Here is an 18,829-nt window from a genome sequence, read left to right on the forward strand (position 1 = left end):
TAAGACCGATAAGAGTCCTTTGAGTATTCTGCTTTAAGACTAGAGTCTGTTCGGAAAGAGAAGAGTTGTGGAATGTATGGGGATACATTTCACGAATCTTCTATCTCTTTCCGCACAGACTCTATTACTGTGTTTTTCAGACTCATATAAATAAATTTTCAACTTGTTAGAGACCCGAGTCTTTTGGTGGAGATTTGAGTCCTCTTCAGACAACTCTAATTTTTTTGTAAAACGAGTTGAGGGTTTCAAGTTTAGACTCAAAAGACAGTTATAGGAATACTTGTTTTGTCATGTTAATTTGCACTAAAAAAACATAATTCACTTTAATTTTAGTGGAATCTAATCTCAGTGACGAAAGGGAAAAGGGGACTTTATCGTTAGTTGAAAGTTTAAGCTCGAGGTTTTTCTGAAATATAGTATCAGTTTTGTTTCTGAATTTTGAACCATTTGTCAATCATTTTAAGTTCATAATTGACTGTAGGAAACTTTGTACGCGGGGTCTCACAAAGCGAGACATAATTATTTTTTATATTCTTATGATAGTAAATAAGGTATCTTAACTCTCGTTTTGGATTAGTATTTTATCAAGGGATGCTTCTAATAACGAAATTAATTACCTATAAATCTTATACCTTTATAGTTTTCTCGAAAGCGGCAGTGGCCGAGTGGATATGACGTCCGAGTTTCAATCCGGAGGTCGCGGGTTGAAATCCTGGCTCGTACCAATGAGTTTTTCGGAACTTATGTACGAAATATCATTTGATATTTACCAGTCGCTTTTCGGTGAAGGAAAACATCGTGAGGAAACCTGCATACATCTGCGAAGAAATTCAAAGGTGTATGTGGAGTCCCCAATCCGCATTGGGCTAGCGTGGGGACTATAGCCCAAGCCCTCTCGCGCACGAGAGGAGGCCTGTGCCCAGCAGTGGGACGTATATAGGCTCAAATTATTATTTATTTATAGTTTTCTCGAGAGATCCGAAGATTTTTAAGAGAAGGGAGTATGAGGGTTTCCCTTAAAATACTCGGAGGTCGTGCGCAGACTGTATCTGTGCCACAATAATGTATTTTAAATGAAATGAAAAACTATTTTGAGGCAACTTAAGGCTCATAGATAATATTGTCTTATGGTTATAGAGTAAGATAAAAAATGTATTGGGTTTTGTGCAGGTGATTGTTTTGTAAAATGGGGCGTTATCTATGAAAAGGGACCTTATTCTCGATGGCGCTTACGCCGCACAGCGTCGCGCGGCATTGTATTTATATCGGAGCATCGTTAATAATGGCGTAAGCGCCATCGAAAATAAGTTCCTTTTTCATAGATAACGTTACAAATGTGTAATAGGTAAAAGCTACAACTAGAAGGTAAATAATAAACGAAATATGTATAACAATTGTATATTTGATAAGTAAATATCTCATCACAACATTGTACTTACTCATAATGTCAACAATAAACAAGACCATACATAACTTTACTTAATATGTAAGTATTTTCATTTATATCCCTTATAATTATGAATATAAAGTCGTGATTGGCACATCATTTGAAATTACCTTCATTTATTGTCTAATTTTGCCACAACGTTATTACTTAGTAAAATTTTTGGGCGTAATTAATAATAATAATTAACTACATGGGAATATTATCTAACCAATTCTTATTGTTTTACATAAAAGGAAATATGGAGCATTATCTATGAAAAGGGACCTTATTGTCGATGGGCGCTTACGCCCCACAGCGTCGCGCGGCATTGTATTTATATCGGAACATCGTTAATAATGGCGTAAGCGCCATCGACAATAAGGTCCCTTTTCATAGATAACGTCACATATATCGCCTAACATAATCCGAAATAAATGCTTTAGCATTTTTGCAAAGCACATTGTAAACGCAGTCTTGGTCGAGTTTTAACCCTTTACCAGGCTGACATTTCAAAAATGTCAATCGAATGTCAGTCTTACTGATCGAAAATAGAACACATGTTTGAAGTGCCGTATGTGGGAAATATATATCCCTTAGCCTGGGTAAAGGGTTAAGGTTTACAAATACTAGTCAATGTGTTGGTTTGTATAATAAACCAATATTGCAAGAGATTCCCATTATGCTAGGGGCGGCATTAACAGCAAAAACCTAGAGTCTAGGTTTTTGCTGTACACGTAGTAACGTCTAGGTCCTAGACGTTACTGTTCTACAAAGGTCGGTTGCATCAAATTCTTTACCATTTTCTTGTACATAATCAAACTTTTTAATCTTTTTATGTTCTCGATGAGATGACAGCTAACGGCGCCATATTGGATATTGATTCGTCGGTTATGTGTAGTGCAACCCTCCCTTATGCGACGGTTATGACAAGAATGCTTCCATCTAAAACTAGACACATGGCGATCAACGTTTACGGCCCGGCCACGACGTTGCACGACCGACGACGGCGGCGGTGGCAACCATAGGTTGGAGCGAGACAGCGATCGCGCAATGTCGTGGCCGGTTAGATTGGATGCGCGGAGCGATTTTATTTTGATTGTGACCCTAGGTAGTCATGGACTGTGTCAATGGGGTTACCTGTCAAAGCTTTGTATAGATGGCGCCAGCATAGGTTTTACCTGTCTCTAGTTTTGTTCTATGAGATTTGGAAAGAGAAAAAAACTAAGACTATCCGTAGGATTGACAGGTAAAACCCATGCTGGCGCCATCTGTAAAATACTTCGACCGCCCAACCCCATAGCAAAGAGAATTTGAAATAGAGACGGACTGTCAAAGTAAATTATGTAGCCACAGTAAATTTACTGCCATCTTTCGACAGAAGATTGAAACTGTTAGAACGCCATTTGACTTTGACCCTTATTCTTTCACTGATATGTGTTAATTTGTTAAATATTGAAATTAACGCCATCTATCCAACAGTAGGCCAAAGGTATGGTGCAGTCTTTTCGCTACTACTTTGGCGAGTATATGGCGTTAATTTCAATATTTAACTAATGGGGTTTGCAACTGTAAAAGGTTTGCATAGATGGCGCCATCATAGCTTGCCCCTTTTTTTATGAGATTTGGCGTAAAGGGCTGGCATCCAGGGCATTAAAAAAAATTACACAATTCTAGGGACTCACAGGGCAAGCTATGATGGCGCCATCTGCTAAACATTTCGACCGGCCAACCCCATTTTAACACATATCACCCATATCAGTAAAAGAATAAGGGTCAATGTCAAATGGAGTTCTAACAGTTTTAATCTTCTGTCGAAAGATGGCAGTAAATTTACTGTGGCACATAATTTACCATGACAGTAACTCTCTATACACTCTATTCTCTTTGCCCATATCATAGAGAAATATAGTAAGACAAGAGTGCTTACTCCATACATCATTTAGACTATTAATTTCAGTGTCTACATCTAGCATCGAGTAGCGGAACTATCAGTACTGCTACTTGACAATAGATGTAGCACCGACCGGAAAGTCTTATCTCAACAGCATAAGACTTTCCGGTCGGTGCTACATCTATTGTCAAGTAGCAGTACTGATAGTTTCGCTACTCGATGCTAGATGCTAATAGTCTTTTTGGTACTAAAACTGATGTATGGAGTGAGCAATCTATGTATTTTTTTCTCTATGCCCATAAGCGTTCTAAATTTGCGTAGCCTTCCCCGCCTCCGCCTCAATTTCCTTGAACACGTAGGTGATCTTCATGATGGCCAGCCACAGGTCCTCGTCCGTAATGCCGTTGTGGAGTGTAAAGCGTATGGTTTGGTCGTCGAATATTATGCTTTTCAATATCACGCCTTCGTCGTTTGCCGTTTTGCAGTCGCCCTGTAACAAATGTTATAATTAGATTAAATAAGATAAGGTACAATATTTTCATTTAAACTTATGGTACAGTTTTACAGTGACCATAATAATAATTAATTAACATTGACATCACCATCCCCCATGATGAGAATCTCATGAAAGCCGAGGACAAGTCCAGTAAGTACCAAGACTTGGCTCACGAGATAACCGCCATGTGGGATGTTGATTCGACGATCATTGTCCCGATAGTTATTTCAGCGAACGGTCTAATAGCGAAGAGTCTCGACCAACATATTGAGAGACTCGCTAGGTGGTTGGATCAAGGGTCAGATGCAGAAAGCGGTGATCTTGGACACGGCGCGTTCCTTCGCCAGTTCCTCTCTCTGCGGCCCTGACCACCGGTAGCTTGGGCCCTGTCCTGCTGCTGGCGGCACCCTAGGTTAGGTTTTTTATAATGTGTTTAAGTGTATTTTTTATTGTTTTGTAAGTTTTTCATATTTTACTTTTATATTCATATTATAAATTATCTAACCTAAGAAGAGAAATAAATAAAGATAAAAATTAATTAATGCAAATGCAGTCTATATTAAAACATAAATCTGGCTCTGAAATCGGGATTCGATGAATCTTCTGCGATTGCATTTTATGTCGGGCAGAGTTTTCCACAATGATTTTTAACTTTGTTTCCATGTGATATGGTTCAATTTAACGTAATTCTACCCGACACTCCTATGCCCGCCAAAGTGTTTTGATTGGTTTCTATTTAAAAGGTATAAGGTGTAGGTATGGTGGAGAAATGGGATGATTAAAGGGATCTGAAGTCAGTAAAAACCTGAGTCTCCTGCAGCGACACTTGCGCTAACCTCTGTACGACCCTTCCCGCTCCGACGGGACATTTCGGTGTGAGTCTCACGAGAACTATGTTCGTGTGCTGGTTTTGGACGTCCAGTCTTATAGGTACAATCATCATCTTTGCTGTTGACTTCATACACCTTATTAAATTGACATAAGGTCCACAGTTAAGTGTCAGTACAAACCTGAGTCTCCTGCAGTGACATGGTGTGTCTCACTAGAACTGTGTTGGTGTGCTGGTTCTAGACGTCCAGTCTTATAGGTACAATCATCATTTTTGCTGTTGACTTCATAAACCTTGTTACAATGACATAAGGTCCACAGTTAAGTGTCAGTACAAACCTGAGTCTCCTGCAGCGACACCTGCGCTAACCTCTGTACGACCCTTCCCGCTCCGACGGGACATTTCGGTGTGAGTCTCACGAGAACTATGTTCGTGTGCTGGTTTTGGACGTCCAGTCTTATAGGTACAATCATCATCTTTGCTGTTGACTTCATACACCTTATTAAATTGACATAAGGTCCACAGTTAAGTGTCAGTACAAACCTGAGTCTCCTGCAGTGACATGGTGTGTCTCACTAGAACTGTGTTGGTGTGCTGGTTCTAGACGTCCAGTCTTATAGGTACAATCATCATTTTTGCTGTTGACTTCATAAACCTTGTTACAATGACATAAGGTCCACAGTTAAGTGTCAGTACAAACCTGAGTCTCCTGCAGCGACACCTGCGCTAACCTCTGTACAACCCTTCCCGCTCCGACGGGACATTTCGGAGTGAGTCTCACCAGAACTATGTTGGTGTGCTGGTTCTAGACGTCCAGTCTTATAGGTACAATCATCATCTTTGCTGTTGACTTCATAAACCTTGTTACAATGGCATAAGGTCCACAGTTAAGTGTCAGTACAAACCTGAGTCTCCTGCAGCGACACCTGCGCTAACCTCTGTACGACCCTTCCCGCTCCGACGGGACATTTCGGTGTGAGTCTCACTAGAACTATGTTGGTGTGCTGGTTCTAGACGACCAGTCTTATAGGTACAATCATCATCTTTGCTGTTGACTTCATACACCTTATTAAATTGACATAAGGTCCACAGTTAAGTGTCAGTACAAACCTGAGTCTCCTGCAGTGACACTTGCGCTAACCTCTGTACCACCCTTCCCGCTCCGACGGGACATTTCGGAGTGAGTCTCACCAGAACTATGTTGGTGTGCTGGTTCTGGATGTCCACGGTGAAGCATTTGAGGAACATGCCTTCGATTACTGGAATTGAGAAAAAAATTGTCAGTATCAGTAAAAAATACATGTCAAGATCGATCGCTTACCTTCTTTCTAAAAACAACGAACGTTAATGTGTAACGCTCTACCTTTAGCCATCCTATTTGCGCGTTTGTGGTCCACCTCCAGCTGCGGAACAATTTCATCGAGCGCCACAAGCGCACACGCCGCCAACACTCCGGCTTGCCGCATGCCGCCCCCTAACATTTTACGGACACGTCGCGCTCTGAAAAAAAAACCAAATGAGATGATGTTAAATGTGATAACATTTTGATGGCTGGAATATTGAAAGAGAATTTTCTAGTCCTTGTATCCTGCTGTGACGTCAAAAACTTGGGTGAAAGTGAGACCTATAAACAGGTTTCCCATTCTATTCTATTTTGAATACATATTTATTTTGACAAACGAAACTTGCATTTATCTTGGCAAGTTTTGATGTATGGACGGTTAGAGGTTACCATAGGTAAAAACCTCTAAATCTCGGGGCTTTTCAATTTTCATACATCACTAATAGTATAAAACAAAGTCGCTTCCCTATCTGTCTCCCTGTATGTATGCTTAGATCTTTAAAACTACGCAACGGATTTTGATGCGGTTTTTTTTTAATGGATAGAGTGATTCAAGAGGAAGGTTGATGTATAATTTGTGTGTTTGGCGGGTCGCTAGTTTTGTATAAAATAGCGTGTCCAATATCGCGTCCATGGGTCCGAGGTAACATTTCTGCCAACTCGAGACAGCATAAGCGGGACTCATGGGTTTAATTACCACATTACCATATGGCATACTGACTGTTCAATGAAATGTACGGAGCCCACTAGCGCCGAGCCGACCGGACAACTCAGGCCTTTGCTGAAACACACGGATACGCTGTCGCAGTGCTTGACTACTTCTTTTACGGGAACGTTCAGGTATGCTAGAAGGGAAAATCGTGGTTAAACAAGTTAGAAACGAACCAAACTGTTAAAAATGATTTTTAACCGATTTCAAAAGGTATTTATACATAGGTACCTACAGGCATTCGAGCAACACCGGTTGAAGGGAGGAGTCCAAGCGATATCTTACTGTACAAATCGTTCATTTTTGGGGGGAAACATTGACTTTTATTGACAAATCACGACTTTTTCTAGGATTACATTAATGTACACTTGGTAACTACAAGATTAGGAAAGAGATGGCGCTATTATCAATTTAAATAAATCAAATTATTAAACTTGCGTATATTACCTGCCGCGTTGAATATGCGCGCTCCATCCACATGTATAGGTAATGAATGTTTCTTGCAGATGGCAGACAGCTCATCAAGCCATTTCATGGGCAATACCTGGAAACCACATTTACCTCAGTTAGTTTAGTGTAGGTGTCTACACAGTTATCTCTTTATTTCAGGGATTTTCGACCGATAGCACACCGATAGGGCGTTGCCAACGAGTTATTAATCATGAGCGTTTATGCTAGTGAACCTATTTTGATGATTGGTATGTATATGTATAGTCAGCTGCAGAGAGATGTGACGCCCCCCCCCCCCCTGCAAACAAATTTTTATGCACCTCTATCTGCCGCTGACTGTACGTGTCGTGGCACTCGTGGCCACAGATATTTACAATTGATAATTTCATGATTTGGCAAAAGTCAAACCATAGACTACATAATATTATCGGTCTTTTCTATTTACTAGCCTGTATTCTGGTACCTAAATATCTCTAATGAACATGATCACCAGATCACCAGTTCAGAACACCGCCAATTAATTTGATAGATAAGTTCGAAATAGTGCTCAAATATAATTAATTAACATAGGCAATTATTGTCCGGCCAAAGCAGTCTTTATCTATTTTATTGGTAACCTCTGCACCTATGTATGTGCCTATGCGATCATAATTAGAGAGCAAAGTACAGTCAATGAATTTGATTTCTGTGCCACTTCGTAGGTAACGGTAATGGTAAGCCATATGATTGTAATTAGGGGGCGTGAAACCACAAAACAAGCCTGGCGAGGCAATTGCCTTGCGAAGCAGCTTAGTACATTGCGTCGTCCGAGCCAATCACGGCGCTTGTCTGCATTGAAAGTAAACACGCATCATGTGTGGTAGTGGTAGGTAAGCCATAAATTTGTTATAAACCCTTTGAACCCATGGCCGCGATATCGGGTCGGCAGAAACGTATCCTCAAGGTCCGATGGACCGTATTTCATTCAAAATGTATTTAAACTTTAAATTTTTTTAAACCCCTGTGAATGGGCAGTCGAGAGGTACGCTACGCGGGTCCACACAGAACAACTCGGCCGAGGCATGTCTACACAGACCGAGCTGCTTCGCGCGGCAATTTTCTCGCTCTTTCTGTACACCCAAGAGCGAAAAAACGGGTAAATTTGTTTGCAACATATCTAACGTTGCATCTTTTATGGTAGCATGTAACATTCCTTCGATAAGCAGAAAGTCACGATAAGTATTAATTATTTATGGTCGTTTGCGCTGTTAGTTTCGTTTTAAACATTATTTTTTCCGTGACAAATAAATACTATAATAGCAGTAGGTAAAACACAGTTTTTTACCTTCCCGCCACAAACGTTATGCGTGTTCTCAATGCAGACGAGCGACGTGATTGGCTCGTGTAAGTCGGTGCCTCGGATGCGTGTCTCCATCTTCCCCAGGTCGAAGGTGCCGTCGGAATTGTTCTCCATCGTGGACAACAGGCAGCCGCCGACGTGTGCTGCACCGCCTGGAAATAACATATTGGGAATATATTTCCCACATGATTATGAACTTTGTTTCAAAGTGATAGGGTTCAATTTTGCATAATTTCTGACAACCAGATAGTGTCTCATAGAGGGTTAGCAGTGTAGGACTCACCTACACCTACAGTACCACCAAGATGACATAGATGTAGCCTTTGTAAGGTGGAGGGAATATATTCCCCACATGATTTTGAACTTTGTTTCGAAGTGATAGGGTTCAATTTTGCATAACTGACAACCTGATGGTGTTTTATAGAGGTTAACAGTATTGTGTGTAGGTGTAGAAAAAAACTCAACTAAAAATCTTATTTTTGATAGATTTTAATACTAATTTAAACAGTTATTGAATAAGAACTCTTCAAGGCAATTTAACCAAGGTGTCAAAGGTCATAAAGTGTATGAAATATTGTGCCCAAAGTATTATGGCTAAAGTAGATGGCACTCTGTATCATGTTATAAGTTTTGAGGTATAACTGGATCGTCAACAGTCAACTTTTGACAGCCAGAATGACCGCATAATATACAGCACAGATCTATACAACGCCATCTACATCTGCTAATTCTGCAATTAGAAATCTTTGATGTAAATGTAAGAAAGATGAGCAGAACTTGCCTTGTTCATATTTGTATATGTGTGCCTTGTCTCCAACAATGACTTCCGAGCCTCGCTTATTGCAGTGCACCATGACTGAAATAAGGAAACATATGTATATGTATGTATGTATATACTTTATTGCACATAGAAATAAAAACATGAGAAACACAGTTACAGAGTAAATTAAATACAACAAAGGCGAATTTATCCATCTATGGGGTAAAATATTGTTTATATAATTAGAAATCTGCCCAGTGCCCCCAGGCTTCCTAAAGGCCACCCCACACTGGCTTCTTTTAAACGTCGGTGCTATGAATATTGGCGTTGCTGCACGGTTGCGCCAAAGTTGCGTCAAGCAGCACCCATAGCATTGACTAGACGCCGATGCTCAGGAGATGCTAGTGTCTGGGGTGGCTCTTACTGAAATGTGGCAAGTGCAGTGATGTGGAAAGCCACAATTATCAAACATTTATTATAACACCATAGGACTCCACTTAATCCTTAGTACTTTAGAAATTGCATGAATATAAATTTTTTGGAAAACTTTAAATTGTATAAGTTAACCCGGCACGGCGGCTTGGCTGGTCGGAGATGAAGGAGGCTGCGCTGGACTGTGATAAATGGAAATCCCTTCTGAGAGCCCTATGTCCCTGATGAGCGATAACAGGATACCATCATCATCATCATCATCAACCCGGCACGCAGTTGACAAGTTAATTTCTCCAAGCAAAGCACATACTAATATATTTACTTGAGAGATGTTACTGAAAGTAACAATTGGCAACATTCAAGTGGGCTTAACAACTTGGAAACTGCTTGCACAACTTATAAACACAGGTAATTTATAAATGAAACTTACTCGCAATCAAATTGGACATGGTACCAGAAGGCACAAACAACGCTGCAGGCTTCCCCATCAAAGCCGCAATCTTACTTTCCAAGGCATTCACCGTTGGGTCCTCTCCAAACACATCATCACCCAACGCAGAATTCACCATAGCATGTTTCATCGCCTTAGTAGGCTTTGTTACGGTATCCGAACGCATATCTACTATGTACGCCATTGTAAAACAAAATAAAAATGAAATGTGCAAATTATGGAACGTGAAATAACCTAACTAGATGCCGGTCGACTGAACTCTGTATCGACCGACTGACTTCAGTTGAGATCAAAAACTAAAATGTTGATTAGATAAAGGAAACATTCGGGTGTATCAATACTATAACAAATTGGATAATAATTCAAGGTTATTCGCTTATTATTCAATCAACCGGTTAGTGAACTACTACTCAAATTAACAAAGTCGGAAAATGCTATGAAATTACACTCGTTTTTCGGTATTCTCAATTAAGTAGTATTACACTTTAAAGTGACAGCTGTCATCGTCAGCTGATCTATGGCTGATCTGGCGTTTGACAAGCAGTATAAAGGACCCTGCATACGTGGTTAGAACGGTTTGAAACAGAATGTTGCAAGGATAAAGCAACGCTTTCTGCGTTTTATCACAGAATAAGTAATAGTATAGCCTGACCAGTAATATATGATAATTGTCAAGAGGGCGCTGTTATTCTCATGTATAGGGTGACAATTCAGTGTAGTATGAAAAAATTAGTTCCAGTGAAATTCCGCAACATGGCGCACCCTCAATAGATCCTGGTTCACCTATACTAAGTAGTAGTAGTAGTAGTAAGTAGTAGTAGTTTTATGAATAGTAGAGGGCCCTCCACACTCGAAGCCGCGAACGCGAGTGTAGCGTCGATTTCGCAGATTGTTCACGCCTTCGCGCCTTGTTCCCCGTTTTTTGACGGTTTTTCGTGCTGCGTCAAAGGATGCGCGAAGCGCGAACTAGCAAGACTCCACATTACACACTATTTTGGCTCATCAGTTGCAAAATAAATATTTATTATATTATATAAAGCGGCTATATTTTACGGTTTTACAAGTTTTACAACAGAACAAAATGGAAAAATAGCTACAGCAAGTATGATGCCGTAGATAAATGACAGTTAAACTCGATCAGCTGAAGCTTTTCAGCCATCTTGGCGCGAACCAAACTGCGAAATCACCGTGAACTCCGTGAAGTTTGCGAGTGTGGACTCCACACTGTGGAGTCATGCGTCAACGTCGTGATATGTTCGCCCCGCGAAGTCGTGCCGCGATTTACGAGCATAGTCTGGAGGGGGCATTAGCAAAGTATGTCAGTAGCAATTTACAGCAAAGTGAAGTAGGGCCACACTCAAAGAGCAGTATTGCTCTAAGAAAAGCAGTATTGCGCTAAGAAAAGCAGCAATGTACATCGAATCAAAACATGTAATTATGATTACCTCAAAATTTTCAAATATTTACTATCAACGAGCTTAATTGTACATTGTATGCACCAAGACAGTCCTTTGAAAATCTATATAATCCTCACCGGGGAGAACTTTGGAGGTTAACAATAAATAAATAAAGAAGAAATATTTTATTTTCCCCAATTTTTACTTTACTGGTAACCCTATTGTAGTGTGATTTGTCGCATTGTGTACAGGGTCCTTTATGCTAATTAATTGAAACATAAATTAGAATTTATTTATTTATTTGGATAACTAATTTAAATTATTTAAGCGTTGAATTACTGATTCAAAATTTGTTCAAAATCCAACTAAAAATTATCTTCCTACTTGCCATAAGCATGTTTGCAATGTCTTTTTAACGTACCATAGACTACTTAAACCATTTTCATTGGTAACTATCAGTTTAGAAAAACAATTCTACAACAATAGCCAATACCAAAATAGGCAGTAACGACTGCCGCATTGATTTGATTTGCGTAACATAAAACAAAATTCAACGACAAAAAACCGAATCGGCAAGATTTTGTGCTGCGTTTCTTCCTGCTATTTATCTATCAGTGGAAAAACTATTTTTCTCCGTTTCCCTTCACAAACTATGTCTATAACAAAAACTATGTTAAGATAAGTGAACGAAACAGCGTTATATTTAAGTCTGACAACAACAATCTTATACGAATTAAGAACAAACTCAACGTGAAGTCGGGCGTCGACCGGTCCATCCCTCCTACCGTAACCGTCGGCGACTCCGCCGCCTGTCAGTCGCAATCTTCATTTTGTATCGGCGCCTCGCGCGGTCTCGGAACGCGGGTGCATTTTTAAAAGTGTTGTGAGGTGCAGTGTCGGTCGGCGCGACCGTTTAATGTGTTCAGTGCCGGCGTTAGTAAAGCAAGTCGAGGCGCGCGGCGTGGTTCGCGATGGTTGACATGGATAGGAACGACCCGGAGCTCCGGTATCTGTCGGTGGATCGGAACAGCTTCAACGATCCGGCCACTCAGGCAGAATGGACGCAGAAGCGCTTAGTATGGGTGCCCCACGAGACGCAAGGGTTCGTGGCGGCTGGGATAAAGGGGGAGAGAGGAGACGAGGTGGAAGTGGAGATCGCCGAGTCGGGGAAGCGGATGCTGGTCCAGATAGATGACATCCAGAAGATGAATCCTCCCAAGTTTGACAAGGTGGAGGACATGGCGGAGCTGACATGCCTGAATGAAGCCTCGGTGCTGCATAACATCAAGGACAGATACTACTCCGGCCTCATTTATGTAAGTACATAAACTTTTTAAGAACAATTTCATTTGCCTGCAATGTGATTGCAAGACTAAGGATCTGATCATACCATATTAATTTTAAAACAAACAAATTATTTAAGTTAGGCATTTGTAGTACAAAGCTAAGATTCAGAAAGAGATGTTGGGGTATCAGATACACCCAGTTAGTTACATATCGCCCTTTTTATAAAGCTCATACTCAAAAGACACCAGAATCTAAATTTTGTTATCTGCCTCTCTATAAGCCTTTCATATTCATGCGGTAGAGAAGTAGATATTGGGATTTAGATTTTCCCTTTTCACAGTACACCCTCAGAGATCCCGCTTGAAAGATATTTAACAGAATCATTGATCATACTTCAGTTGTTCCATGGCCTTATATGGTTAACACGTCCACTGCGGTCGCGGTGCTGTTGAAAGACCCCATGCAAAGTATGGTTAAATACAAGTTACACTAATGGCCGCAGCGTATGTGTTAACATTAATGTTATTAAAAACTGTCTGTGACTTTATCCCTGCGCAGAGGTCAAATATTAGTAATAGAGGGAAAATGCAAAAATATCAACTTATCCTTATAGTCCTTGAATAATACCATGATCCTCTTTTATTTCAATATCTCCATAAAACCTTCCTCCACCATTTTATAATTTTACATTATTAATTAATAATTATATTCATTATCTAGGACTTGTATGACATCACATATTCTACAAGAAATACTGTGAGCATGGACAAGAATTTTGTTAACTTTAAGTTAAGATGATTCATACTTTAAACAATGAGGTCATACTTTAAGTTTTTTGTAACCTATTGATGATTTAAGATTTTGCTGATAGGTTTTTACTAAATATTGTGAACTAAAATAAGTAACATGGCACTGCAGTCTGAATCAACATTTGATATCACATCATACCTAGTCTTTTTTAAATTTCCAAATCTTAAGTACTGATGTAGATGTTAAAATTATGTATACACAAATAATTCATAGTCATCAAATGGATTTGATGTATAGGCACAACTACATGAAGTGTGTAGAGCAGCATAACTTCAGTTTACAGTGTAGATTCCCTGCATGCACACTCCAGACATATTGAATGAATTTATTTGTCAGATATTTGTTGGAGTTCTTGACTGAACATACCCAGAGTCAAACCCATACAGCCAGTGGCGGATTTACAGTCTTTGCCGCCCTAGGCCCCAGGCACTGTAGTAAGCACTATAGCCACCCTTTCTCAGCACCCATCATATAGACTGCCGCCCCAAATATCTGGCTGCCCTAGGCCCAGGCCTACTCCGCCTTAGGGCAAATCCGCCCTTACATACAGTAACAGAGTCTTTACAGCATCTGGTGTGCATTGGCCTTATATTCCATATCTTAAGGCTTCGGCACACAGGCGCGTTTCCCGGGCGGGGCGTGAGCGGGACGTGAGCGTTTTGTATGTAAAAGCGGCGCGCCCTGCTCACGCCGCGCCCGGATACGCGCCTGTGTGACGAAGCCTCTGCGCAGGTTTTCTAATAAATATATGTAATATTTTATTGCTTGCTCTTGCTATTATGTATCGTCTGTGCTTACGAATAAATTATATTCTATTCTACATATTCTATTCTATAGGCACTGTTAACCTACAATGTTTACTACCTGTTTCAGTTTATGCCCGTATAAACATTAATTTACTTGCAATCTAAGTAATACAATGTAGATTTTACTCCTATAAGTGCTACTTGTAATAAATGTACTTGTTGGAATTCTGAATATAAGTTATCTTGCTGTGTGTTTCGCACTTCCAAACAAACTAGATAAATTATTAATACACCTAATCTTCAGGTTAGGGGTACCTTAAACTTATTGCTTGTTGTCAAATATCTATGAAGGAGTTTATTGTCCTGACTTCCAAATTCAAAAGCCATGGTTAACTATTCATAAAACCTTTCCAGGACTGGGTATTTCCAGTGTATTCCAAACAAATTCAGTACCACAAGTGTAGGAACCAAAAGACCGGCAATTTTCCTTAAATATTTACAAAATATTATGAAATATCCTTTACCTACATCACATCATGCTATGCTTGTGGATTCTTATCACATAATTAAATATCAGTATGAACTGCAATTATGTATAAGGTCAAATTTAAAAAGTAAAACATCTTAAATTCTCTTGACCAATTTGATTTATGGACTTGTTCATTCATAATTGGAGTGGGATTTAATTGCATCAATTTATTTTCTCTTTTAAAGAAAATTTCATCTCATTTTTGCTTAATGAAAAGCAAGAAATTAAGATAATATTTAATTTATTGCAGGCTGGATTTCATACTGGTCATTACTTTGTACGTTTTATAAATAATTCCTTACTCATATTATTATCCAAACTTATTCATTACATTTAAATGTTTTAAGTATCTTTCAAAAATTCTCTTTCATTAACTAACATTTTTTTTGTAAAGAACAAAAACAATGTGAGGCAGATTTTGTAATTTATATCTTAGATTTAGGTATCTGCTTATCACTTAGCACTCCTCTTATCAGCTTCAAGAGTTGAACAATCTCTTCATTTATAAAGTGGCCTCCAAAACCGCTCCTGTATAGGTCTATCATGTTTATATTTAAAGTTTAGTGACTCATTATCCTACAGATACCTACTTTAATATTAACTACCATATCGGCAAAACGTGCAAAAATTTAACTTTAAATATGTTTTGTTGCACGTAATTTTTATACGGTATATTAGCTCTAACACTAATGCGTACATACCGAAATGAGTTCACAGAGTCCAAAGTCTGACAGTAAGCAGAAAGAGATATCGTTGCATTTTTGTGCTTTGTCAAATACGACGTAAGGGGTCATGCATTAATTACGTCACTCGTTTAGGGGGAGGGAGGGGGTCAAGAAAATGTGACATGTTGTGACATGGGGGAGGGGGGAGTCACAAACATTGTGATGTCACTTTAACTTCATCAGTAACCGAAAATTAATTTATATTTTTTTATTCGCTGTACAGTTAAATAATAAGATTTTGGATGTAACTTTCGTTGTGTTATACTAATATTTATATATCAAAAAAATTTTTTTTTAAATAATGCCGAGTTAATATTGTCGATTTCGTTGAAAACAAAATTGCCTAAAATGTGACGTCACACCAGGGGGGGAGGGGTTTGCAAAATGTGACCAAGTGTGACAAGGAGGGGGAGGGGTAAAAAAAACCTAGAAATTCGTGTGACGTAATTAATGGATGATCCCTAACTTGCAGGTCCAATTTCGCTTGCTATGCCTACACATATTAAAATTTAGAAATCATTTAACTTAGATATTATTCTTCTTCTTCTTTGGTATTCCACTGACCGAAAAAGCAGAGCTTCATTTACTTGTCAAGATTTTCCATCATCTTTTACAGCAATTTTATTTATTATTTACTAATTAGTCGCTATAAAACGTAACTATATAAATACATAAACCTCACTACCTAAATTAGCCTTAACTATTAAACCATAAGCCAGACAGTTTAATTTTAGCACCAGGATTGCATAACTCCGAGCGGTTAATAAACGAGTTTATCAGAACAATCGGACCAACGTCACCGTACGTACCTTAATGGTTCTCTACTGGACCGAAAAAGCGTATCTCACTTCAAAATCAGCATGGACTTGCTGTTGTGGAGTACTGAGGCAGTATGGTACGCGTACCTTTGTTATTTAAATATAAGGATTTCACGCACCATTACGTTTGCGAACATTGATTGATGGTCAACCAGGGAAACCTAAATGTTTGGTGTGCTGAAACATTTCCACCCTTACAGGCTTGCGAGATTTTAAACTTCTTAAAGAACTCTTTTTATAATTGTGCTCTATTCTAACCAACAAAAGTTTGTTCTTCAAGAAACCAATTGGTTGGAAAGGAAATTCTGACGCTGGTTCGTGTAAACATAGACAGCAACTGCAACACAGATAAACTCCACAGCCAAACAAAGGTATACGAAAACGAAAAGCAAGACTACAATGCAAATAAATCCCACAAGGTCTTATCTTTATGAATTCTTTTCGGACATATCAATCACTACCACAGCCAACTCTGTCTATCATCTCATCAAGTCTGCAAAGTGTCCACTTAGTAATTTTGTCTTCGGTCATGCGTCATGCCCCTCCAACTGTCAACGCTAATAGGCACCTATAACTATTCTAAGAAGTGATTACAGTTGGTCATTTGTGTATCATGTAGGTTAAGTAAACGCACATTAGTAAATGTCGTAATGTAACCTAAGGACAATGGGTTAGTAAATTATCTTGAAGCACTTGAATACTCGCGTGGTTATGTAAGCTCCATGCGTCCGAAATGTCAACCATGCCATGAGATCATCTGGGTCGCTTGATGACTAAAAAGACGCTTTCATGATAATTATTCATATGGCAACAGCTAGAGGGAATGGAAATTAATACATAAATGAAGACGTATCTAATTATTATTAAGTTTTCAGTTTATGTAAATAATTTGAACAAATATTAGATTCACTCAAGTAATATTTCCTCGGGAATTTAATCATGATACCTATTGTTTTCATAAAAAAAAAATGTAGGTATGTACTGATTGATTAAGTTTTTTTTATTTTTATTTAGCTAACTGTGATTTCCTAATGTATCGAAACAAACGAATTTAATTGAACTCTAATGAGGCATGTTTTGCAAGAATAGTTAACCTAACCAAGTATCCAATTATTATTAAATAATACAGTCGAATCCACTAAAGCCGAATTCATTGATCTGTTTAAACTCAAAGCCTGAGCAAAAACAACCGGTTTTAATTTCAATTTCTTCATCAAAACGAACTTCTTGTACCAGGCAAGCATAAACAGCAAGCAGACGTGTTTCGTCTACACGGACCTTCGATGTGTGAACTTTGGTCAACCGGCCGAATCGCGTAGGCGACCGATTAGAGCTTAGGGTGGTGGTAGAACGTTCATTTGACATTAGTCGAGTTTTCAAACGTTTGGGCAAAGCGTCGTGCTCGAGATGAATGTCAAGGTGAGGCGCGCCGCGCCCGGCCGAAACGGCCCCGGCAGTCATTGACCTGGCGGGGAGAGAGCGGGGATGCGGCCCACGCGAATATACGCTACGTGCGTTTAACCTCCACAGATGTTATAGCGCCTTGGTACTTGTGGCACTCTTCGCCTGATAGTCCTTTCCACGTGAGGGATCTAATCTCAACTCGAGACCGTATCCAGATCCTAATTCGCCACAATACATTGATGTACCTACTGAAAAACAATGTTGTTCATCAGACACAAAAAACTTAATAAAACAGCCTTTGCTTACAATTCGCTGCCAAGATTTAAACGTTCAAATTCACACGTTCTGTTGTATCCATCGCAAGTCACGTTTAGTGCCGATAACTGGGTATGAGTCACGTATTAGGCCGAACATTTCATAAACACGGTGCTTACGGGCATCTGGTTGGCTTTCATGCTTAGGCATGTTCCTCTTTAGGCATGTTATTGAATTACTTACTTACCTTGGTTCGACGCGAACCGACGAGAGCGACGAGTACCAAAACCTGATCCCATAGTTTTTAAAACCAAAAACTACGAATTACTTATTATTCAGAAAGATGTCCGGAAGTAGCATTTTACACGTACCAAAGAGAATGTACTCGTAAGTACTGTCGTAATTTCGCAATAGACCAATTGTACCGCAATTACCGCAAAATAGCATTTTCATAGAAATATTGACTTTGCAACGGTTTTCACACATTTCAGGAGTTAAGAATTAGATCAGTCAAATCTTACAATAATAAAACATTGCGTGATGTAGTTCTATATTTTTGTGTATGTTGTTCGGAGTCCTTGGAGGAATGTGAAACTATGTTTTGCAAGCAAAAAAAAGTTGTGCTCCCTTCGTAATTTGCAAAAAACTGCAATAAATTCGGACTCTTTTCAGTTTTTTCACTTTTATTATAAAACTATGGGTTTTTGGTCAAAGCTTGCTATGTAATATTGAA

The 18,829-nt window shown here is 39.2% G+C and overlaps 2 protein-coding genes across 2 annotated transcripts in view; one reads left to right on the top strand and one right to left on the bottom strand.

Annotated features, from left to right (window-relative positions):
* Positions 1-3,622: 3,622 nt before the first annotated feature.
* On the bottom strand, positions 3,623-10,393 carry LOC134650662 (uncharacterized). Its single transcript, XM_063505594.1, has 8 exons — positions 10,105-10,393; positions 9,264-9,338; positions 8,468-8,634; positions 7,141-7,237; positions 6,706-6,829; positions 6,006-6,142; positions 5,753-5,901; positions 3,623-3,807 (listed from the first exon to the last, which is right to left on the bottom strand). Exons 1-8 carry the CDS (start codon positions 10,307-10,309, stop codon positions 3,625-3,627), a joined length of 1,137 nt encoding a protein of 378 aa, XP_063361664.1. The 5' UTR covers positions 10,310-10,393; the 3' UTR covers positions 3,623-3,624.
* Positions 10,394-12,067: 1,674 nt separating this feature from the next.
* Positions 12,068-18,829, top strand: part of LOC134650983 (myosin heavy chain, non-muscle) — a 95,020-nt gene continuing 88,258 nt past the window's right edge. The window contains exon 1 of the mRNA XM_063505950.1: positions 12,068-12,838. Within this exon, the coding sequence (XP_063362020.1) occupies positions 12,494-12,838 (345 nt within the window). The 5' untranslated portion in view covers positions 12,068-12,493. The remainder of the gene's footprint in view (positions 12,839-18,829) is intronic.

The sequence above is a fragment of the Cydia amplana genome, chromosome 9 (genome assembly GCF_948474715.1).
Source record: "Cydia amplana chromosome 9, ilCydAmpl1.1, whole genome shotgun sequence".
In the NCBI taxonomy this organism is placed as follows: domain Eukaryota; kingdom Metazoa; phylum Arthropoda; class Insecta; order Lepidoptera; family Tortricidae; genus Cydia; species Cydia amplana.

Excerpts from the sequence above, each read along its gene's own strand:
- LOC134650662 (XM_063505594.1), bottom strand. The coding sequence starts at position 10,309 with ATGGCGTACATAGTAGATATGCGTTCGGATACCGTAACAAAGCCTACT. Across the intron at positions 7,238-8,467 it reads ATAACGTTTGTGGCGGGAAG|GTATTGCCCATGAAATGGCT; the intron begins GTAAAAAACTGT and ends TGTGGTTTCCAG. Across the intron at positions 6,143-6,705 it reads TCCGTACATTTCATTGAACA|AGCGCGACGTGTCCGTAAAA; the intron begins GTCAGTATGCCA and ends TTTTTTTTTCAG.